This window comes from Mya arenaria, chromosome 3, assembly GCF_026914265.1.
Source record: "Mya arenaria isolate MELC-2E11 chromosome 3, ASM2691426v1".
Classification (NCBI taxonomy): Eukaryota; Metazoa; Mollusca; class Bivalvia; order Myida; family Myidae; genus Mya; species Mya arenaria.
The window spans coordinates 32,897,313-32,923,574 of NC_069124.1; the positions used below are offsets into that span (position 1 = coordinate 32,897,313).

Genomic DNA, 26,262 nt, shown 5'->3' on the forward strand with positions numbered 1-26,262 from the left:
GGTCAAGCCGAGATTTTGGCCACGGATTGCATCATTAAAATACATGCAAATCTAAAAAAAAATGATAAAAAAATACCATAGTCTTTTATAGGCTAAGAATTTTTTTCATATCTTTTCTGTCAAAAAAGTTATTTAGAACTTAATGTCACTTAATTGTTGTTTTAAATCAGTTGTGACCCGTGGTGACCCATGTGAGAACCCCTTTGAGTCACGTGATGCCTCACCCTGAATACTGTTACAATGTACAAAGTGAAAGCACCAGCACATTTCTATGACATATCAGATTTTTATCAAACTTGCTGTGGCATTTTCGTTACCTCGTAAGACTGCTGGTTACATCACAGTTTCTTACCACTTCACTGTATACTAACGACAAAAAGTGGCCTGTAACATGATGGGCTCAACAAGTAGACCCCTGGCTGGGGTAGTTTCAATAAAGAGTCAATTTAAGTCCTATTAATATTGAGGTGACATGAACTTAGCCTTACAGTCTAGATAATATAGAATTTAAATCAGCAAATTATATGAGTAAACACTGGTAAAGCATAGAACTTTAATAGATGGCTTTCCCGCTTGAAAAAAAAAACACACAGTAAACAAAAGCAAGTATACATTTTATTTTGATCATTTTACGATTTTTCCGTGGCCATATTGGACGACAATTGGTCTTTTTTGCTAAATATGTAATATATGAAAATATACGTCAAGTAATTATGATCATATTTGTCGTAAAACTGTCTTTTTATACAGGTTTGTGCAACATTTATTAATTGATGTATTCGGGCGGCCATCAAGATTCTTATGGCGGCCATTTTGTAGGCCATCTTGGTAAATATGTGACTATATATTATACTTTGCAATAGATATTGCACACATGTATTGTAAATATTTAAAAAAATCCAAAAATGTTGTATTAGCAACAAAATATAACGAATTAGACAGTTTTGTTTTGTTTTGTTTTGGCGACCATATTGGACGTCATGATAAATATGGTGTGATTTATTTTAGAATTCATCGTTTTATATTCAGAAACCATAAAAGTATATAGTTGCGCTAGAATCAAAACCTTGACACAAATGTAAAAGACAATTGTTGATTTTGATAAAAAGTGGCGGCCATCTTGAATATCTCGATTTCCCCAAGGATTGCACGCGGCCATCAAACAGATTACTTAACTAGTGGGTCTAAACTACTTAAAAAACTAAAAACATTTTCTATATACTCCGATGCAAGGTTCAGCCTAAAAACAACATTTGGCTGCTGTACTATAAATTGCAACAATCTTAGCGAATATTAAAGCTGCACTCTAAAAGATATACCCTTTTTTCAACTTTTTTATTTTTTTGTCTTGGAAAGAGCAAAATTTAGCGTAAATATCTGCAAACCAGTAATATAAGACTGGTGACAAAATATCAGATCGCAGATTTTTAAAGTTCCGTTCGAAATATAATGTTTTATGGCTTAAACCGTTACTAACGGTTTAAGAAAATTGGATAAAACATCAATTTTTGAACTTAAATATAGAAATCTGCGATCAAATTTTATGTTAGCAGTCTTATATAACTAGTTTCCATACATTTTCATAAAAATTGGCTCGTTCCAAGTCAAAAAATTAAACATTTGTCAAAACGTTCAATCTGTGAGAGTGCAGCTTAAAAAGGGGACACACAGTGGCGGTAAAAAGTGCCATTTGTGATGTTTATACAGATTAAGGACTATTTAAGTTACGACTTAAATCCTTTATTGAAACCCCTGGCCTTTTTCATCACTGAGTTGTATTTCCTGATACGATTCGCTCCGCCAAGTTATGTTCGCCATGTCAATGAATTTAGCCCCCCCCCCACTCCCCACACACACACCTTCCAGTCTATAACATGGTTTGTGTGGGCTTTGTGGCCAGTCATTGGTCTTATACATGGTGCATTCCTGTCTTGTGGTTGTTTTAGGGAAGCTGTATTGTGCTCCGACAATGTGTGTTGTGTCACGACAATCTTTTTTCTACTTTGTTTTATTTTTTATATGTCTCATATACATATATTGTCACAGTGTTCGCATGACATATATGCTAATGCATTTCAAATCTAATTTTTATTGTTCAATAATCCAGTTTTTGCTGATTGGTGACCAAGATTCATTATAAACACACACTCTTTTTCCACTTCTTGGCCCTTTTAAGAATCCCCGATCTTAATATGTTATCGGTTTAGCGGCAAGAAAAACTAGTGACGTCACCAGCAATCCAGGTCACAATCTAATGAAGTATCCCCACACCATACCCCATATGCCCTTTGTTTTACTTTAAATGGTGAGGAAAAAGAAACGTCATCTTTGTTTCAAGTCATTCTTCGAAGCAATATGTGGCCTTCCGACGTAGCATTTATGACGTAATTTATCACGTGGTATACACACACTTCATACGAAACTGTCAGTTTTATATGTGTTTAACACGTACAGTTAACGCAATCTTGGTGGCTCAGGGAAAGCAATATTTGATAAGCCAAAGCGAGCTGATTGTTCAGCCTTCTGTACCCTGGGCGTGTAGGAAGGGACTTTGAAACTAAAGTTAAAGTTTTAACAGACCTGCGAGTGTTTTAAGTTCCTTTTTGAGTTTGACTGCTTCAATTTCCTTCTCCTTGTACAAAGCCTCGAACTTATGCAACCTTTGGACCTCTCCATGGAGGCGCCCGATCTCTGTTCTTGCCGTGTCACCTTCAGCTACAAACAACATTGAAAGCGCAATGTAATGATAACCACAACCCCACCCCGTACTTAGCATTTGAGTTTGGTGAAGACGTCTATATTTTGTCGCATACGACTATTGTCTTTCGAAAAGTAAGAAAAATTAGTCTTTGGTGAAATATTTCCTTACATATCCGCAAATAATGGCAAAACACAAAGGCCATTGACATCTGGGCTCTAATGGGCTTTCACCAAAGAGAGGTATATTATTTGATTAAGAAACATATTAAAAAATATAAACATAAATAAATTGATCAATAAAAATATATAAAACATCAATATATATATATATATATATATTTTATTAAAAATATAAATTAAAAATATAGAAAAAATATATTTTTGAAAAAAATAAATATTTATCAAGCACACATACCGACAAGCCTGTCCCTGGTTTGTTCCAGCTCCTGTATTTTTCTCTCTTGTTCGGGAACGGTGACCCTGAGACGCTGAAGTTCCTCGTGGTTTCTCGTATAGTCTCCGACATACACACCCAACTCTGAGACTTTTTGTTGGAAACTGCCCAACGTTACATTCGCGTCCTGTCGTACTTGTGAGAGCTCGCCTTAAATACGAATGTCCATTTTAGTAATATTAATTGAGGTTAAAGCTGCACTACAATAAAAGTATAAGTATACGTCGATTTATAAGGTGATGTTCAACAAGAAAAAACTTACTTATAATACGTTCTGCTTCCTGACTGGAATGCATGCTGGGTTGCATACTGGCATCAATTTGCTGTACTTGTATTTGCGTGGACAGTCGTTCTAGGATTGCTGAAATATTTTAACAGATTATATGTTAATGATTGATTGTAATACAGATTTAAGTTGCAATTGAAGTTTGGTCATTTTCTGAAGAAGGAGAATACTCAAGGTTCATCTCACTGGGTAGAAGCAATGCTTGATTGATTTGACTCAGGTCCATCCCCCACTGTAAAAGGAAAGGTGGATTAGACGTGGGGCCCATCTTCCACTGCAAAAGCAAATATTGATTGGACTTGAGGACCACCTCCCACTGTAAAAGCAAATATTGATTGGTCTTGAGGCCCATCTCCCACTGTAAAAGCAAAGGTTATTTATTTGAGACGAGGCCCATCTCCCACTGAAAAAGCAAAGATGGATTATACTTGAGGCCCATCTTCCACTGTAAAAGCAAAGATGGATTATACCTGAGGCCCATCTCCCACTGTAAAAGCACAGATGTATTATAACTGAGGCACTTCTCCCATTGTAAAAGCAAAGATGGATTATACCTGAGGCCCATCTCCCACTGTAAAAGCAAAGATGGATTATACTTGAGGCCCATCTCCCACTGTAAAAGCAAAGACTGATCGGTTTTGAGGCCCATCTCCCACTGTAAAAGCAAAGGTTGATTACACTTGAGGCCCATCTCCCACTGTAAAAGCACAGATGTATTATAACTGAGGCACTTCTCCCATTGTAAAAGCAAAGGTTGATTACACTTGAGGCCCATCTCCCACTGTAAAAGCACAGATGTATTATAACTGAGGCACTTCTCCCATTGTAAAAGCAAAGATTGATTACACTTGAGGCCCATCTCCCACTGTAAAAGCACAGATGTATTATAACTGAGGCACTTCTCCCATTGTAAAAGCAAAGATTGATTACACTTGAGGCCCATCTCCCACTGTAAAAGCACAGATGTATTATAACTGAGGCACTTCTCCCATTGTAAAAGCAAAGATGGATTATACCTGAGGCCCATCTCCCACTGTAAAAGCAAAGATGGATTATACTTGAGGCCCATCTCCCACTGTAAAAGCAAAGACTGATCGGTCTTGAGGCCCATCTCCCACTGTAAAAGCAAAGGTTATTTATTTGACTAGAGGCCCATCTCCTACTGTAAAAGCAAATACGGATTATACTTGAGGCCCATCTCCCACTGTAAAAGCAAAGGTTATTTATTTGACTAGAGGCCCATCTCCTACTGTAAAAGCAAATACGGATTATACTCGAGGCCCATCTCCCACTGTAAAAGCAAAGCTTAATTGGACAAAGGCCAACCTCCCAGGGTAGAAGCAAAGCTTGATTGATTTGACTGGAGGCACATCTCCCAACTTAAAACCAAAGCTTAATTGGACTAAGGCCCATCTCACAGGGTAGAATCAATGCTTGATAAAACTTAATTCCAACCCAGGGTAGAAGCCAATCTTGATGGAACCATCTTCCATTATAAAGGAATATTTTGGACTTCAGGTCAATCTCTCGGAGTAGAAGCGACTTCAGATGCAAAGATTGACTGGACTTCAGGCAAGTTAAAAGCAAAACATGATTGGATTTGAGACATTTTGGCCAAGGTAGAAAACCCTAGAGGAGAAGCAAAATTTGTTTGCGCTTGAGACCCTTCCACCAGTGTAGTAATAATGAAGTTCCATACCCCAGAGAAGAAGCAAAGCTTGTCTGGACGTGAGAACCTTCCGCCAAGGTAGAAATAATGGACTTCCATACCCCGGTTTGACTAGATTTGAGGCCCATTTCTCAAGATAGATGCAAAGTATGACTGGACTTGAGCCCCAATATAAATACAAAGCTTGACTGGACTTGAGTCCCATCTCTCAAGATATATACAAAGCTTGACTGGACTTGAGCCGCATCTCTCAAGATATATACAAAGCTTGACTGGACTTGAGCCGCATCTCTCAAGATATATACAAAGCTTGGCTGGACTTGAGCCGCATCTCTCAAGATATATACAAAGCTTGACTGGACTTGAGCCGCATCTCTCAAGATATATACAAAGCTTGACTGGACTTGAGCCGCATCTCTCAAGATATATACAAAGCTTGACTGGACTTGAGCCCCATCTCTCAAGATAGATGCAAAGCTTGACTGGACTTAAGTCCCATCTCTCAAGATAGATTCAAAGCTTGACTGGACTTAAGCACCATCTCTCAATATATATGCAGAGCTTGACTGGACTTGAGTCCCGTCTCTCAAGATATATACAAAGCTTGACTGGACTTGAGTCCCATCTCTCAAGATATATACAGAGCTTGACTGGACTTGAGCCGCATCCCTCAAGATAGATGCAAAGCTTGACTGGACTTGAGGCCCATATCTCTACATAGATGCAAAGCTTGACTGGACTTGAGACCCATCCCTCAAGATAGATGCAATGCTAGACTGGACTTGAGGCCCATATCTCTAGATAGATGCAAAGCTTGACTGGACTTGAGGCCCATCTCTCAAGATAGATGCAAAACTTGACTGGACTTGAGGCCCATCTCTCAAGATAGATGCAAAACTTGACTGGACTTGAGGCCCATATCTCTAGATAGATGCAAAGCTAGACTGGACTTGAGGCCCATATCTCTAGATAGATGCAAAACTTGACTGGACTTGAGGCCCATATCTCTAGATAGATGCAATGCTTGACTGGACTTGAGGCCCATATCTCTAGATAGATGCAAAACTTGACTGGACTTGAGGCCCATCTCTCAAGATAGATGCAAAACTTGATTTATTATACATGCACGTATATTGCCTAAATGGTATATTTACATAGATTAACTACCTTTGCTTAACATAAGGCAGTGTTTGACACTAAGACTTTTAGAGAAGGAGTCCACCGGACTCCTTAATTCCAAAATCAAGGAGTCCGGCATAAAATTAAGGAGTCCAGGACGATTAGAACATTTATTCAAGTTTATTGACTCAATGCTCCAGCTAGCCCTAAATAACAGGTTGGGACACCTGCTGCCCTTTTCAAGTACCCGGCTGCCATTTTACTACACCCTGCTGTGCCCTTTTGTTTGCCAGTCAATGTCGAGAAAAGAGTTATAAAAAAAAATACTTTTGACACTTACTTAAAGTTAACAGGTGAGGTAATAAACTGTAAGTATTGAAAGAAGTAACATCACATTAAATAAAAAGTTGAGTACTGTACTGGCCCTTGCAAGTGTCCCATAAAGGCCAATTTAATTCACATCAAAAGTATCATTTCTGACCTACCCCCTGGCTGGAGCACTGATGACTATTTATTCAATGATTTCACAGAGCCTTTATTTCATTTCTGAAGGGCAAACTAGAGATTTGTATTCTGAGAGCACATTTAAGTTATATTTTAATTGTTTTATTCAAATAACATGAACATGACTGAAACCATTTATCTAACAGATTATAATATGACTTGAAAAAAATGCCATGAACTGATGATCTAGCGTATAGAACCTTGGCCTTTTGTGAAGCGGCTGTGGAGCCATCAGATATATAAGGGAATAAAACGGGGCATTATCAAATACTGAAATTTGTTTAATTGGAACATTCATCTGCAATCAGTACAATGAGACACTGACATGCCTTATATGTTGTGCCAATGCTAACAGACTTTGCAATATAAGCTTGGTACATGGTGACATAGTCTGTGTAGAACTGTCCTTATTTCTGAATAATGTTCAGCATCCATAAACAGAATGCACTACCTGTCAAAGATAGCTTTGTTCAGCTGAATTAACAAGCAGCCAGCTGGTGTTTAATATAATTATTTTTCCTTTTTTTGGCATTTTCTTAGCTTATAATATTATCATAGCCCTTAAAAGTTTTTTGATGGCTTTCAATCGCACGTTAGAGCGCACAGTGACAAAGCTCCCTACAGTCAGGTATTCTAATACAGATGTCAGTTCAAACATCAGCCAAGACAATTGTTTTAACCATGCTTGCTGAATTTCCTTTCTCTATAAATTACAAACTCTTTATGTTTTTTTTTTCTTTTTCAGTTCTTTAATTTTACGCTGCCGGTTGCGAAATCCATTTTACCGTTGACAAAAACATTGTTTACATCTAAAATCAACGAGGAATTTATTTTGTAAACACCGTTTGACGGGTTTTATCAATTTAGTTACCATATTACAAACATTAAAAGATACATCAATACCAGTCTATTACGTCACTTACTACTTTAAAGAGCGTCTAAATGATAACGATTTGATGAGTCGCAAAATAATTACATACGAGCTTTCGGATACTTTTAACTTTCGGATACGATTTGTGTACAATTGGATTTTGAAATGAAGGAGTCCGACGGACTGCCTAGACGGAAAATCCGGTAGTCCGAGCCGAATTTTAGGAGTCTCGGACTACCGGACTCCCGTTAGTGTCGAACGCTGTAAGGACAGGCAACTAGCTTGATTTCATGAAAATGACTTTACTATTGTCACGTAACAGAGTTATGTATAAAATGTGACGTAATACCGAAATACTTTTATCAAAGTTATATTTAAGATATAATTAAGATTTAATTAAATGTATATGTGTCTACATACTGTATGTTTAGTAATGTAGGGCATATTTGATTGTCATTTGAATATGAAGATGGTTGACAGCCGACCTGGTACAAATGTACAAAATGGTCATGTTAATTACAAAAACGTGTATTCCTGTGGTTGTAAATCTGTCATATGTAGACAACAAATTAGTATAAGAGAGATGATTTGGGATGTGAAAACAGAGTTGGGTTAGGCAAGGCAAGGAGAGCGGCCTTGGGTCCTTAATGGACGGCAGTTAGGATGCGGGATTACCTTAAATGTCATGCTGTATTATATACTGATTATTATACTTAGAAAGAACGTGGAACAATAAAGACTTAGAACACTTGAACAGTTGTTGGTTGTTTACTGAACGAACTATCACGAAAGTTAAGTGAACAGTAGCATTACGCGACACGTAAAAGTTTGGTGCCGTGACCAGGATATTCAAGAACAGGGTTGACGTGGAACACAACGGCGAAGTACTGACGACCACTTGAAACGAAAAAGGTGCAGGGACGAGCGAGAAGTACTCACCTACATACGAATTTGCGGGCCACGGGACAAAAGTTAGTGACGTTTTATTACCTTGTATTTCTTGCCTAGATATGACATGTGTTGCTATAATTTTGGGATATTTAACGGGGCAAAATTTTAAAGTTTTGGATAATAAATGCAATCAGAGCAAAGCTGTTCTTTTGAAAGAACCCCTAAGTAATCTAATTTCTGACTTAACAACGTTCCACATTATTAAGTACAATAAAACCATTTGATTTAAATAAGAATAAACTAAAGAATGAGTATTTAAGGTAACAAAGATAAAAATATCGAGAATTTCGATAAAAAAAAAGTAAAACAGGTGTGAAAAAAAACGTTAAATGCAAACGAAGAGCTTGTCATGTATTGAACTAAATCATTTAAGTACATTATTAAATAACTATGAAAAAGAAAACTTAGTCAATTAAGGACATTAATTGAACAATTCAAATGGAAAGAAATGTTATTAAAAGAAGTCTGAGTAAACTAATTTGGCAGGTCGAACATTAATGAAAGTTGCATAAATACAAAAAATAATGACTTATACTCAGGGTTTAGTGCAAACACTGAAGATACTAAAAAATGTGATGTTTTTATGTCGAAGAAGGAGAAAAATGGCAGGTTTTATTAGTTCAGTTGTCATGTAACTGTAAGTAATTGTCAAACAAATCAGATAGGTAAATGAAGTCAATGTTACCTGTAATTAACTTGACATTAATGATATGAAATCATTAAAATTAAGTAAGTTTATAGTTATGTAAATAAATGTAGTATTTTGTCAATATATCATTTTATATTATTTTGAGTAAATTGGTGATGGTTTTAAAGTTTAAAAAATCATATAAATAAATCATTGTTTGGATCATAGTAAGGTCTGAGAGAGAAAGTGTGCAAAACGAAAAGTAATTTCTTAGAAGTGTATCGCCTGAATACGGCAAGTAATTTTCAATTTCGAAATCACTAATAAAATTGTTTGTTAGGTAGTAAGTAATCTAATTAAATTATTTAAGTAACTCACAGATTAGTTTGGTAAAACTAATGAATCAATTATAAAGTTGTAAGTTATCAGATGATAAGCATGATGGTAACATGTTAAGCTAGAGTTTAGCTTTCTTATAACTATGAAGATGTACAAAGTTGTACAAAGATAAACAAAGATAGTGGTCAAGAAAGACCAGGTTTCTTAAAAGTGATTGGAGATGATATGTTCAAGATATTGAATTTCAACAAAATTGTTGGACTCTTGGGAAGTCACATTAGGGTGTGAGTTATTTGATAAATTAATTGAATCACTTATGTATTAGTTTTCTTAAAATAATGGAATAATTATGAGATTAAAAGTTGTCAAATGATAAAATATAACGGATCATCAATCTTGTTCTAAATATCTGTGTTAGTTTTCGGCTGATAAGCATGCAGGACAGAACGGTATTAATACACATGTTGAATGAAAAAGTGTTTTAGTGTGGTAAAGGTAACATATAAGCTTTGTAAAATATTGCATAAAAAAGGTTCTTAATAAAATAAAATGTTGTTCATAAAAATAAAACGTTTCACCAAAAAACAACTTAGGTCAAACATTCATTAAATCAAACATACGAACACTTACGCACAGATACAGTAATTAATTATAAATGGGGCCACATTCAAAATATAAGCCTTCTTGAAAATATCAAAACAAAATTTCATGGTAATAGCAACACCTATGTCAATGAAAGGTTTTAGAAGTACAGGTATTATGTCACGTGATACGAACAGTCAATGTCAACATACTTCTTCAGCGGATATCGAGATAATATACCTAGTGGTGATAATGTGTTAAGTGGTCATCGGTGTTTCATAAAGGATCGAACTATATTCTGGTATTGCGTATGTGATGTGCTAACCAATTGGTTACACTTCAGAATATCCAGAGGAGCTAAGCACACATTCTCGTATGACCTGTGCTCGGCTTGACGTCACATGATCAAGTCTTTAGGACCGTGATGATTCCTGTGTGATGGACAACACCAACTTGAGATCGTTAGTATCTTCAATAACATGAACACTTGCACACATCTATCTAAGTACACTTCAAGAATTAGCAGTCGTATAATGGCAGAACATTTCGAGTCGGTGGGGACATTCTACAATCAAACAACCCCTTGGCTATAAACTCTACAGCTACAACAACACGGCAGCAGCAACAACAACAACGATGATTCCCTGTCTTCAGAATGATAACATGAAAAGCAGCGCTACATAAAACATTGACTAAATACCAAATTTGACAACAGTACTGTCAGTATTAATTACTTGGACTCAATCTGCAGTGTTATTTTCTAATTGTTAACTATCTTTATCAATTACCTGAGGGCTAATTACCAATTAGTCTATATTATAAATTTTGACAAATATGGTGTCAGTTTACTTTCTATTGCTTACGAAAAGAAAATCTTGCATTAAAAAGGGACGTATCTATACAATTTGATCATCATTGTTTGAGATTTAGGCACAGATTTTCTTTTGCGTATCTTTTGGACACTATTGATTTGACTGCATGCACTTGACATATTTTAATGTAAAAGACCTGAATACTGCATTCAGCCTGGACGCATATAATTTGCTTGATAACCAAAAGTTGCTTTGATAAATGTTTTATTACTTGATCACAAGCATCTAACAAAACATGTTTTTGACGAGACTTGACCTCACTACTTGACACTCACTGACACAACTCACCTATAACGTCATCAAATGCTGGGTCAGCAATAAGTCTTGAAGTGCTCAGACCTCCTCTACAGACCGGGCAAGAGTGTTTTCTCCTATCTAGCCAGCCTTCTATACAACCTTTGCAGAAGCGATGTCCACATGTACTGATTACAGCCCTTGAGATTTGATTCATGCAAATTGAGCAGTTAACGTGGTCGGAGTACTCTGAGCTCTGAAATGAACGGAATATAATATGGTATAAGGTGCCACTAACATTAGACATGTCAGTGTTTGTAAAACAATGAATTACAGTTCGGCATTAGTTTCTTACTAGAACATATCAGCAGCCCTTGAGTTTCAATACAACAAAAACCGATGTGTTTTTTTAATGCGATTTGCTAAAGAATAGCGTTATATAACTCCTGACATATAAGTAGATCGCAGTATTCATATTTACGTTTGAAAATTGATATTTTATGGCTAAAAGCGTTACTAACACTTGGCAATATACCAAGCAACTGAGATCTGATATATTGTAAAGTGGTCTAATACGACTGATTTGAAGGCACTGATGCCAAAAATGAGCTGATTCTGAGACAAAACAAAACTAAAAAAGGTCAAAACTGTCAATTTGTAAGAGTGCAGCTTTAAGGTGCCTTGTTTTATAGTATCTTTTTGAACCAGCCATCGTGGTCGGCATGCTGTTTTATAAACATATTAAATAAATAAAGAAGAAAGACTAGTAGATTGTTCAGACTATATACAATTAGTTTTAGATTTTTATTATTATTTATTCTTTATTTATTCTTATAACACAAGGTATACATGAGGAAGAATACAGCGACCTTGACCGCCAACAGTCTTACCGTTCGCCTGTTACCGGCTGCCCTAGCTGGTGTCTGTTGAACGGGAGGCACGGGCGGCTGGTTGAATGTTCTCTGTCGGGCTCCATGTTGAGCTTGTTCAACCGCTGCCATTTCTGTTAAACATCAACTGTCAACTTCATAAACATTATTTAGGCCTTAACAATATTTATGGTAACATCCTAAAAAATATATGGTAGGGTTTTGTTTTCCAATAATTCCTTTTCAATATCATTTCCTTGCAAAGGACACTATTTCTTGCAAATGACACATATATATTGCTGTTGTTATGGAGCTTTATTAATGACAGTTAATGCTTATACAAAATTATGTTTGTGGCGGAAGGACCATTTTTTGTTTGTTTATTATTCATTTTTGAGGGGGAAAAAACTAGGGTCGGCGGCTTTTATCAAGTAGGGTCTGGTTACGCTAAATATACATGTTTTGTTAGGACTAATCTGTTAAATATACCCGGTGCATACTCAGTGAAATGTTTCTTATATGTATAGTAAATTTGTGTTCACGCGACTGACATAATGCAAGAACAGGGCTGCGTTGACGTCATTCACTTTATTTGTCCGTCATTTATAACACACAATCCGATTAGCTACATCTTTTTAAGCCGAATATTGAATACCAACCCTGAACTTCTTGGTCTCGACATATTGTAAAATATAGATATTACTCAATAAACTTAAATTGAGTTCTTCCAACATTTTCCATTTCTAATCGTTATAATCATGTGAACACTTGTGTTTCATCTCGCAATAGGCTGATTTGATCAAAATAAATTTCGATGCTTGCATATGATCCATATATATTAAAATATGGCCTACTTACCTCAAAATAAGAACGAACTGTTTGCGAGTAAGAAATATTTAAATTCAGGGGTTTAAAGATAACCCATAGACTATCGAAACATCAGTAATTACAAAAATACTTCAATATGAAACTGACAAGATCTTTATTTTTGACAATAAAACATACAATAGAAAGATGACATGAAGTAAAATCTTTAATGATCAAGAATGGGAGGAGTGAGCGTAACGAGTGTGTCATTCTTAATCATTAAGATATCACTTCACATCCTGGCTAACACAGTCTCAACGCTAAATCTTACGAAGGGAATGTGTATCGGATGAGTGGCAAAATGCGGACCTATAAACACTCGTAAACATTAAAAACCTTTGATTGTAACATTAAATATTTTATTTTTTTCGTTTTGTCATAGTTACATCCGGATTACTTATTTGATATCGTAGTTTAATCGATAAAAATATGACAAACTTAGTAGGTGGTTTGATTCAATACTTTTAATACTTCTCTTATAAAAATAAAATTAACCAAATACATATGGAGGCTATTCGTTGCCAAAAGTCCAGACGTGTATGCGTGTGTTTTATGTGTCACAGTTTGTAACATTGATGATTAACCAATGCACATTTTACAAACGCCAACGCATCGGTTGTATGTTTACATGTCACACTGTACATTTTCATTTTTCATTGTACCGATTGGAGTTTTATTCTCGTTGCATCTATTCAACAGAAGATTTAGTCGTGTTTATTGAGTTGTTTATGGTAAACACTCGTCATTCTGTAAACTTACAAGCCGATTTTTACTATGCGGTTTGTAGAAGACAGATTTCAGTTCGTAGTTCTAAGAAGTACATTGTATGATGGTGACTTTTCATTCGCAGTTGAAAATGTTTACGAGATTAATTTAATTTTATTTATAGATAGCTCCGCCTTCACCACGGCCTTTACTCCTTTCGTCTCTCGGAAATTTCCGCTATCACTCGGCTCTATTTAAATCAATTTTAGACACTTGGACCATGGATATTGCGAACCTTATTATGGGCATTACGGATCATCTATATTAAGACGTTTTAGACTATGATTTGGTAACGAATATTTATTAAGAAGAAATGATCAGACCATCTAAATGATAAAGTAATATTTATAAAACAAACCGAACCTAAACTAGAAACAAAACATCATGGTCCGAAGTGTCCTTGAGCCAGGTCGGAAGTGTCTGGTCCGTATTGGTCGTGGTTTAAAAAGTCTTGATACATTTTCGTTAATGTACCGGAAATGAAATTTAAACACTTAACGGCAGTCTTTTTGAGATATTTATATACATATTCAAGATTGCATGGGCGTAGCTGCCTATTCGCGAGTACGCGGCTAAATCCACATGATTCTGACAAAATATAATAAAAAAATCCGTCGAAGTTGCAGTATGCGTACTTGACTCCATAATCCTAATACTGTCCATTCCCCAGTACTAATTAAAGCACCTCAGAACGCCCTTTTCCGAGGGGGCATGCCCCCGGACCCCCTAGCAAAATTATGAATCCACATGAATAGAGGGCTAGCTACGCCCCTGGCTTGAAACGCGTTTCTTAAACGAAGCACCAGGTAAGTCTAACAGAGTTCGGAAGTAACAGTTAATTTGTAACCATCATATAGATGCAATTTCATTTATTGCTAATAAACCAAATTACTTGCGGCTACCTTTTAATACCCCACCCACACACAATAGTCCGGACTTTTTTCACATTTAGGTGAAGCGGCCCTTGCCCATTAGGAGCGGGAAAATCGCGCGTTATTTTCTCATATATGGAAAAAAGGCTCTCTATATCTCTATTTATTCATGTTCTTGACTTCCCCTACTTGACTGTTTATGGTTTACAGTCAGGTGCTAGTCATTCTAAAATGCCGTCCAGGGGAGGACGGCATTTAAGAATGACTAAGTCAGGGGCGTACCTGAAGGAAGCATTTTGAACTTTACGCCTGTATGCTTGAGTAAGGTTTCGCCATTTAAAGAAATTTCATTAATTTATTCTTAATATATCAAATTGTGTGGGAGCCGGAGAGGTGTCCCGCTTTCAAGAATATTAAAAAAAGTTTTTCACAGATCCATTCGAGCATTTTTGACGCCAACAGAAATTATGGAAAAAAAACCTGTATATATACATGTATGTTCACTACCTTAGCTTTAATTTAGATTTTGAATTTTGAGCTCTTGTCATTTCTTTTCATTCGGGCGTGCTGGCGTATGGCTAGGTACACCCCTGACAGTGGCGTACCCAGTAATTCGTAACTTGGGTCACAAATGGGTTGAAGCGCTGTTCTTCCTCTGGACGAGCCGTCCATGGTCCACTCAAAAATAAAATAAATAAATAAATAAATAAAATGCTTGCTTGGGGTAATTCTAAGGAGAAAGACTATGCTCATTGTCCGATGGCCTTTAATAAGTCCCTTTTACATAAGTGACACTACAAATTCCAGCTCAGATACACCCAACTCATTGACCGAAAAATATGGTGACATATAACCCATTCAGGAACATTGATCTTTAATTAATTTATTTTTTTAAATAAAATTCTTATTGTGAAATAAAGAGATAGTGCTCGGACTGGGATTTGAACCGTAGCCGAAGATGTTATCTCCCTGGCTAGATTTTACGGAAATAAACGAAAGAAAATCCGATTCGTTAGTTCCGCCCATTCACCTTCGTTTTTTTCGTGACATTTACCATATAAGGTATAGGCGAAATCGTCCATTCTTGTATTTCTGAATTGGTCAATTGACTTTTGTAAACCTGGACTTGTAGGTCTGCAAGTGTACATTTTACGAATGCGAGTGTCGACTGCACGATTGCAGTTTTACATATGCATGATTCGACTTTCTAAATTACATCATCATATTGTTAAAAGCAAATCATGCGATCGATGTTTTATTGGGTTTATACAGTTTAGATCTGGCAATTATGCATTTTGTCTTTTATAATGACAAATGTAAAATCAGTACGGAAAAACTGACGCATAGAAATAACAAATAGCACGTCCACATTGACAAATGTAAGAGACATTTTGTACAATTAAGAAGCACATTGTGGGATTTAACACGTCTGGACTTTTGGCAACGAATAGCCTCCATAAATACGTATCAATTTTTAAAAAGGTTTTTGTTTTTATCTCACCTTTACTGTAGCTGTTTTTGCGTGGGCTAATGTTTATTTTTTTATAGCGATATGCCGAAAGTGCAAAACAATTCTTCATTTTCATATTAATATATATTACATAGCTATAATGAAAAAAGACTTTTGTACCTTCTTAATGATTGAAGATGTACTCTTACTCCCGAATAAGATTTACCACAATTAATACAGTGGTTTTTATATACCAAAAAAGGATGAATAACTGTTAAACACGATGGTTCTTATGAAGGATACCGAATTTTATTTGATAATTAAGATACCCAATAATAAAGTCATTAAGTTTAGCTGCTAAATCCAAATTACTACGCGATCTACTTGCAGCGTACGTATATAAATGCTCAGATTTTTAACATTGTAAACCGCCCATATTATATTAATCCGATGTAATACAGACGCATGTACAAGTACAACGAATGTCAAGGTTCTTATTAAACAAATATTAAACAGATTAAACATGAGCTTGTTGCTATGAATGAAGTATTATGTAACCGAATATGGCAATACCAAAATAGTATTAAGCATTGTATTCATCTCTTAGCTTGTCGATATAATTCTTTGTATGTAAGATTTTGAAATACAGCACGATTTGTCGATATCAAGGACCCAGTGTTCAGCACATTAAGTAAACAGTCGTATTGTCCCTGTGAAAAATGCATTATTAAGGAATTATTAAGGAAGCTCATTCAAAATCATTACTTTTGCAATATCTCTTTAAGCTGCACTCTCATAGATTAAACGTTTAAACAACTTTTTTCTATTTTTTGTCTTGGAACGAGCCAATATTTGCGAAAATCGATGGAAAACCAAAAAAATAGAGCGCAGATTTTAATATTTAAATTTAAAAATTGATGTTTTATGCCATTCTCTTAAACCGTTAGGTTTAAGCAATAAAACATTATTTTTCGAACGGAAATATGAAAATCTGCGATCTGATCATTATTCAGCAATCTTTTATCATTTGTTTGCAGATGTTAACGCAAAAAATGGCTCTTTTCAAGACAAAAGATAAAAAATCGTATATCTGTGAGAGTGCAGCTTTAATATTGGATTCATATATCTGAAAATCACTTCCAGAATAATGTTATCAGGGTGTTCATAAGCAAATATATATGAGGGCATACCCTTACCCAACCCTGGTTCGCCGGATTCCGACCAATTTAAGCCGTTAATGCGAACACCGAGAAAAGGTACGCCGGGTTCCACTAATAGAATGAACTGGTTTAAACTCCGGCAATACAACGAAGGTGGGGCTATTTAAGCGACATAGACTGACCTTTGATTTATTTAAAAATGGTGTAGTACAAGAAAAGATATCTTTGTTTCAAGTCTTCATTTTAAGCAAAATGTTGCCTTCCGACGTAGCATATAAGACGTAATTTATCACGTGGTATACCCACACTGTGAATAATTCAAACATGAATGTTCTCGTGTGAAAGCCCCACCCCTCCACAGACTCTCGATCTCTATCACATATAACCCGTTAGTTTTGATGTCATGGATAGTGTCATTTAAAGTGACACTCTTATTCAAAATTAATACATACACATGTATAACAAACATAAATTGTAAGAGATACACTTTTAACTATTAACTAAATAATGCATTTATGGAAAATATTAATAACTGATAATAAGATTGTTACCGTGTATTTATAGCTGAAAATGCAGAAATATTAAATGATTGGTAAGTGCTAAAAGATTTATTGTTATCTACTTTCGTCTCATAAGGTAGAAATCTCTTTCAAATTAAACTAACTTCAGTATCCTTCTAAAGATTTTTTTTACATTTATTCATCCTTATTGGTATATTAAAACAATTGTGGCAAAATCTTAACAGTAAGATTGCATCTTTAACAAGGGCTCCGACCACCAAATGTAGGATCCGCCGCTAGTAATGAGTGTATAAGAAATTAAAGTTAAATCCGATAGTATTGGTATTGCAGATTCACAACGTAAACCTCGCTAAAAAGAAAACAAAATACGTTGGAAGTCTAACAGATGATAACGAAATGATAAACAAGCCACGATAGCAATACAATACATGAAAAGCAATCGAATTGGGACTGTTTGTTCCTTATACTTATAATTATTCGGGATTCCAGTTAAGAATTCAGCATTCGGAACCCCTCGGCCATTTTCGATCGAAAACCACCTCGGATGTATGCCGGTACATCGGTAAAGTAGTTCGTAAATTGTGGTGTGGGTTGGGAATAGGGGTGACACTCACTGCAAATGACCACTTATGTAAATGCATTCGGATTTTCTCGGCCATTTTCCATCGTAAAAACAACCTCGGATGTATATGGACGGTTTACAATGTCAGAAATCTACGCTGCAAGTAGATCGCGTAGTAATTTCAATTTAGCAGTTAAACTTTATGATTTTACCCTTTGGAATCTTAATTATTTATGTTATGATACACTTCACTGCCAATCAATTTAAACTTAGAAATACAAAAACATGTTAGTTAAAACACTACAAATAATATTATTGTATTTAAAATTTTACGAACTACTTCACCTTATGTATACATCCGAGGTTGTTTTAGATGGAAAATGGCCGAGGAGTTCCGAATGCATGTACGGTAACATGTACACGTGTCCATTGTTGAGAAACTGTGCACGGGCAACATTTTTGAAGTATGCAGGTTATGTATGCATCTGTGTGTTATGTTTATATCAACAAGGTTGCAGAGGGTGCTCTGTTTCTTCTGTAACTGACATACAGCCCAAACTCGTTATGTCGAAGTCGTTGGGACCCCGGGAAATACTCAGAGTTGACGAACATTCGATATAACCAAAATACGAAAAGTGTAACTAAACCAAAAAAACGAAACAACTTCGACATAGCCAGAACATCGAAATAACAAAGTTCGACATGGCAAGTGTTAATGGCTGTATCAGTATTTTCTTGGTGTTTTCTGAAGCCGCCGTTAAAGATGTACTCTTACTCCCAAATAGAATTACCACAATTAATACAATTGTTTTAATATACCAAAAAGGGTGAATAAATGTCAAAAACAATTGTTCTTATGAGGGATACCGAGTTTAATTTGAAAGAAAAGTGCAGAAAACATGGTATTTCTTTCTACCATATGAAATGATAATAGATCAGAGCAAATCTTTTAGCACTCACCAATCATTAAATATTTTTAAGTTTTCAGCTTGTAAATACACGGTCATAATCTTGTTATTAGTAATCAATGCTTTTCAAAAGTGCATTGTTTAGTAAGTAGTTTAAAGTTTATCACTTAAAATTTATTTTTGTTATATATGTGTTTATATTGATTTTGAATAAGAGTGTCACTTTAAATTTTGTGCAAAATAAACAATAACATGCTAACGCTAAACCTCACTTTCCCTCGATACGATCGTTTATAATATTTTGAATGACACACCGTTTATAAATTTATTACCCTATTTTTGGAAAATCGGCGAACAAAAATAGTACATTTTCGGAAAATAGTTGGTATAAAAACCCGACGTGGCCTTATTATCATTGCCACAAAACGTGGCAGATTGCTTATTTAGGTTAAAGAGAGGTTTAAATGTGGTAAACTTCCTGGTTACCCGGCTAGACAGTTGTTTATATGTATACAGATTTAAACACATGATGTATGCTATTTATACTTAAAAGCTATCAATACAAATCACAAATGTGATACTGAAGTAATTATATCTTATTGAATGCAAAATATTATCTAAACATTTAAAAGAATGAGATAGATCACATTACTGCACATACACATGACATTTATGTCTTTATACAAAAGTTTTGTGTTTCGTTTAAGAAATTTCACTGGGTTTCAATTTGTATAAAGCTAAACAAAATATGAATGCTGCTTACTATATGATATGACCAAATGTAACTGTTTCTCAATTTCATTTTATTATAATGAGATTGCAATCTATAAAAACTCAGTGTTACAAGGCATGATAATTCTTTTAAAATTGTTAAACGTAGACAAGTTTAGTAATATACGCCCATATCCACATCATATCAATCCAGTACAGGTTATTTTGATTTATTATTGTCATTATTTATCTTGATTTTTTGCATTGTAAATTTAGTGAAATACTTTGATTGACCAAAATAAAAATAAAATAAAATAGTTTATGTATGTTAACTACTTTGATAAATAAATACTAATCTTCGTTTGCAGTACTCAATCGCTTGTATACAAAACTCTAGCTGATAAGTGCATTTAGTAACAAATTGTTTAAAGACTACAATGTACATACCCCAAGTTAATCAGGTTTATCCTTTCACGAGTCGATCAATAAACTGGCTAGGGTGGTATTCTATATTGATCTTAAATGGATCTAAGTCTAAGAACGATGTAGCTAATCCGATTACTTGTTATTTATAACTGACCAATAGAGTGAATGAAGTCAATCATGAACATGTCGAATCGCGACCGTATTGAATATACACTTATATTGCCCATACTTTGTTTCACGGAAATGAAACAGAAACTGAAAGTAGGATTTTCCTTTGTTTTTAAAAAATAGAGGTCATGAATCGTTATGAAACGCACAGGAGTTAGGCTGTTTTGTCTGACATGATAAACTAAATTTTGGGGGCAGCCTATTTTTCCCCATTGAAGACAAAGTTTTTGTTCCATTCAAAGTTAATTCATCCATTATGAAATTACTTTAAAATATTATTGATAAAATTTTATTTTTAAATTTTAAATATCTCTATATAGTTTTCACCGAGAACTTTGTTTATATATACATTCAGCTATATGAGACACAAATTAATAAAATTGCTCTATAATCGTAGTATTTTTTGTTTTATAAACTCCCATTAATGTATCTTTATATTATAATAGTAGCCTCATTATGGTGTAAATGAGGCAAAACTAATATAACCATGAATCGATATAAACTAAACATAGAAATAAACATTGCAGTGCAGACATTGAACCTTGCACCTGTGATGAAACGAGACACTTCTGTTTGTATTGCATATCGAGTGTGAAAGTTGCACTCTCACAGATTGACTGTTTTGACAACTTTATTTTTTTGTCTTTGAATGAAACATTTTTTTGGTAAATGTCTGATAACCAGTTATATAAGACCGCTGACAAAAGAGCAGATCGCAGTTTTCATATTTGCGTTTGAAAATTGATGTTTTATGGCTAATTTAAGCGTTACTATTAAACGCTTTAAGTAAAATGAAATTTTCGGCAGTTTTCAAAGCAATTGAGATATGTTCTTTAATGATTTATCTTATATGACTGAATTGAAGGCACTGATGTCAAAATGAACTGATTCTGAGACGAACAAAATTAAAAAAGGTCTAAACTGTCAATTTGCGAGAGTGCAGCTTTAAAAGCAAGGTGATAAACACTGATATCAATGAGGCGACACGAATACAATTAAAACAAAGGAAAAAGAGCTATAAATGCGATTGACGAAACTGGTCGATAAGATCATAAAATGTTACCAACTTGGTAAGCATTGTCCGTTGTTCTGCTATTAGTATGTTACACTGCTATCATTAAAACGTACAGTCAAAACTCGATATGGCGAACTCTGTTACCTCGATGTTTTGGTTATGTCGAACCTTTTTCGAGCTTTTTTCCGTAACGTTACATACTTTTCGTATTTCGGTTATGTCGAATGTTTGATTATTCGAAGTATTTCCCTAGGTCCCAATGACTTCGACATAGCGAGTTTTGACTGTATTTGTTTTATTGCTAGAGTCATCGTATAGTATAGGTTTGCAAATGTTTTCTTTACTAACATTTCAATAAAACAAAACTTATATAGAGTATGATATTGAAACTAACCAATACCTTGTGTTTAAAGCTAAACATCGTAATTTTTAAGTGTTATCAGTCAAAGAAAAGGTAACCGTACTCAAACTGCAGAAAGCGCCCCCCACCCCCCCACCCGCATTTTTTTTTTATTTGGTTGGTTAGGGTTACAGTTTAAAAAACAACAGGGGTAGGGTAGGCAGGATTTCAGTAAGAACTTTATTGTGATCATTGGAGAATGGTGTTTAAGTTATCTTCTGAATAAAGCTTTTAAAACGTTTTCAAACTTAATATTAAAACACACACTTAAAAACCATTTCTTATTTTTATTTTTTACTTAATATGTTGACCAACTGCCTACAAAAACGGTCGAGTCGGTGCCTATTTCGTAGCTAGGGTCGGGTAGCCAGAACCTAATGTATTTATTTTAGGCCTTGTGTGTGTGAAACGATATTGCAAAGGTAAAAGATCCGCCTTGGGTTTTTTTTTTTTATATCAAAACATAGCCAGTTCGATTTGGACATCGGAAGAGCTTCCAAAAATAGTAGAGGTCATTCGAACTTTCTATTTCCAGAAGCCCTGCCCTCAATCGGAGGACCATTCGGAACTCATCGGACTTTCGACATTTAATTTAAACTTATATAATAAATACACATTAAAGCATTACAACTTAATAGTAATACTGTTATCTAAATTTTACGAAATACTTCTTCTGATGTACCAGTATTTATCCGATGGTTGTTTTCGATTGAAAATTGCCGAGGTGTTTCGAATGACCTCGGCAGCGCCCAATCGAACCGGCTTATGTACTTGGCCATTTTCAGAAATTAATAGGACATTTTCCGCATATCAAATATCGTGCAATACTTATATCAAATTAAGGAACGCATTGATTGAAGGATAACAGGGACGTATACATCCGTTCTTATGGTAAGTGATTAAAAAAATAAAGTAAAAATACATTGAATTGTTACATGTTTTTGTTGTATTGCTCTTGAATTAAGACGGGACTAGCTATGACAAGTGCGAACTTAAATGGGATACGTGGATACTAAACAACAGGTGAGGGAAAAGGACATTTGATCAATGTCAAAACTATATACTGCAATCGAGTTTGTCATCATCATAAAATGATGAGAATGGAGACGTGGAGGGAATGGAGGGGGGGGGGGGCGTTGTTGTGGAATCAGCTTTTTTGCGTAAATATCTGGACATCAGTTATGTAAGACCGTAGTCATTCTAAAATGCCGTCCAGGCTTTTTTTTTTTATGATGGTTAGCCTGGAACGTCATTCATAACAAAATTCGTAAACATGTAAAAACTGTCTATGCAATGAAATGGTCTTCATTTGTATTCTATTGCTTAAGACTGCCAATAAATACCTTAATTCTTATCAATAACCATATCCATTATGCAAATTCACAAGCTATTTCTTCAAAAAAGTAATTTAAATACCTGATTTCAGTTGACAGGAGCTTTCTTACTGCCCAAAAGAAAAAAGGTTACACACAACTATACTTTAAGGTTTCAATCTGAAGTAGTATTTTTAGTATGGATTACCTTCCCCTAACACTATCATTATCAGTTACCACACTTTTGTACTTAATGAATTTGAAAAACATTTATCGTCACATACAGGATTCAAGATTTATTTACAAACTATTCTATGGGCAATGTGGACAATGCATACTATTATACACATGTATTTAAAATAAGACTAAATATTAAAAAAAACATGTATATCAACGGCATTGTTACACTAAGTGAATCAAAATGTTTTATTGTGTAACCTATTAATCAAAATTTGACTTCAACACGACAATCCAAGTTTACAATAATCAGAGATTTTGCTGACTTATCAATTTATTATGTGTATATATATATAGTTTCGCTAGAACAGATGTTTCATGATGATATTTATATTAACAAATACCTTATTCCTCACATCAGAAAACCTATACAAAACTCAACTAAAGGGATCCTTCAGGAAATTACTATTTTTAAAGGAATTGATAGAAAAACATATTTACAGAACATTGTTGTTAGCTTTTTTTCCGACTAGAGTGCGTTTTATCGTCTGGTTAGACACTAACATTTTTCACAAGGTAGTCCCTCGGACTACTGGATCCCAAATCTGGGTAGTCCAGCAAAAACTCTGGTAGTCCATAAAAATGCAAGCCTGCAACGGATTCCTTCAGTGTTTTGTGAGACTTAGCCTTCTTAGAACATTGTCAGTTTTTCCCTTTGATTGGTCATGATTTTTATCTGTCTCAATCTTAAAATTTCCACATTCTTCAAAACAATTTTTGGCCTTTAAATTTAATTTTAAAACCAAAAAAATGCAAAAAATTATGCTAAAATACCTCAGATTAAAAATCTAAAAACCATGCTAAAATACCCCATAATCTGTCACTTTCAGGAAAATGTTGCAATAAATCACTTGACACTAAAACACCTCGACTAAGATCGTTGCTAAGTTATGGCACACATGACAGACATCCTACTGATAAGCAATATTTGATTATTGGCATCCTACTTTTCAATATTCTTTGTTAATCTAAACAACATATCATATAATACTTAAAAAAAAATGATGAAATAAATTCCGAAAGTGTTATTAATTATTTTTTGTATGGGAGTAAGATAACAATTAACATGACGCTGCCTCAAACTAGCGTCCAGATTAGGCAGGGCTTATCAGTTGCCGTTGCTATCCGCCATGACCTCCGACAATCCTCACATATCAACAGTAGTGTAAATACGCTGTTATATATATTTGACACAAATTATGTCTCATAATTGAGAGATAGTAAAGACAGTTTAAGAAATCCGAAATACTGACATTTTCCCTTTATGCTGCTAAAATTATAATTGATAACAAGGGACTGTTTAGTAGACTAATTCAATTCTCAAAATGTCTTAATGTAAACGTACATAATATACGTATATTTCCGTTTTAATAGCCTTAAAATAAGAAATATCATTATGAGAATTAGTGTACAATATTGATGATATCTTGCGATTTAGTTTGATTTTGAAATTTGTCTCCTTATTGTGCGAAAAGTTTTAAAACCGAGACATATACATTTGCATTTAAGTTTGTTTGACATATTAGTGAAAAAGACACCTCAATTTATGTGAGTTACATTTTTTATTAAATTTAATTAAATATCTGATATATAGCTTAAGGTCACAAAAAGTATATACGTATAGATAAAACAAAATCATATTTTAGAATGACGCAAATCAAAGTAAAAACCTTTGCATGTATAATGACTATGGTCGTTTCAAAATTTCTATGCTGATTGTTAGAACAGTTTTGCATTTCATTTAAAACGGAAATTTATTCATCGAAAGAAACAATAAGGTAGTTATATAAATAAGGATAATAATGCATTACACTTGTATAAAACAGGTGATTCTGAATCGAAAAAGGAAGAAAAACAGCGAAATCCATTGAGTTTTGACAATGGATCTATACAAACATCTTTTTTTGTTGATTTTCGGATAGGAAATTAATACATGTTTTGTTTCCCTTTATTTGAGTTTTAAAATAGAGACTGTTATTGTACTGTAACAAAATTCCGATGTTATTTAGAAATAAATTATTTAAAAGTCTAGACATTTTTCTACCTGAATTATACATTGCATACAATTAATAATAATGAACTTATTTAATGTTATACTTGGTTTTACTGCTATGTTTTATCATGTTCCATGCATTTTTTATCTGATTGTCATTTATAACTTTTGTATTATTATCGTCTGCTTCTGGGTATTTGTCGGAGGTCCTTAATTAAGAGGTAATGTGACACTGTAGGTGTAGCCTTATCGCTATCGGCATGGTGTTAATTGATATTGGCCCTAGCTTCAATGTATAAAATGTTACATTTTGGCGCAAAAATTAAAGCACACAACTCTGTCATCGTCTGCACTTACACTGCATTATACCTGTTTTGGCAGTATGATTAATTTATCAGCTGTTCTTCTAAAAGCCAGTTTAAAAGATTTCATAAGCCAGACATAATGTTCCTTCTGTTTGCTTTAAATAAACACCGACATTTGGCAATACCCTAAACCATAATAACATGACGTATTTTCAGAAAATCTAAAAATAGTAACAACCGTCAAGTGTTTATCTGCATCCTATCTTTCATTGTTTTTGACTGAAAATGCAAGGGATTTAGAAAATCTGCCACTTGGACCCAAATCTACCTTGCTGACATTTAAGCAGAGGTGCACATGTCTGACGATTAAAACACACCATAGAGTGTGAAAATGGTTTTTCCCTTTCTAAATAAAGACATTCTACTGACTGGTTTAAACATTAATCGAAAGGCTATACGAAATGCGCGCGAAATTCGGTTAACAGTCCATGTTGTCCGGAACTGCTCGGCC

At 34.6% G+C, this 26,262-nt stretch overlaps 1 protein-coding gene across 3 annotated transcripts in view; it reads right to left on the minus strand.

The window, feature by feature from the left end:
• LOC128226980 (E3 ubiquitin-protein ligase TRIM39-like) overlaps window positions 1–23,349 on the minus strand; it is a 30,800-nt gene extending 7,451 nt beyond the window's left edge. The window contains exons 1-6 of one of the 3 annotated variants that reach the window (XM_052937121.1): window positions 23,320–23,349; window positions 12,100–12,212; window positions 11,264–11,465; window positions 3,417–3,515; window positions 3,116–3,304; window positions 2,581–2,715 (exon numbers count right to left, since the gene is read on the minus strand). In XM_052937121.1, the coding sequence (XP_052793081.1) occupies window positions 2,581–2,715; window positions 3,116–3,304; window positions 3,417–3,515; window positions 11,264–11,465; window positions 12,100–12,210 (736 nt within the window). In that variant the 5' untranslated portion in view covers window positions 12,211–12,212; window positions 23,320–23,349. Of the gene's footprint in view, window positions 1–2,580; window positions 2,716–3,115; window positions 3,305–3,416; window positions 3,516–11,263; window positions 11,466–12,099; window positions 12,213–16,212; window positions 16,506–20,341; window positions 20,518–23,319 lie in introns of those variants that run through there. The other 2 variants (XM_052937120.1, XM_052937123.1) reach the window with 2 other exon arrangements.
• Between the last annotated feature and the right edge of the window lie 2,913 nt (window positions 23,350–26,262).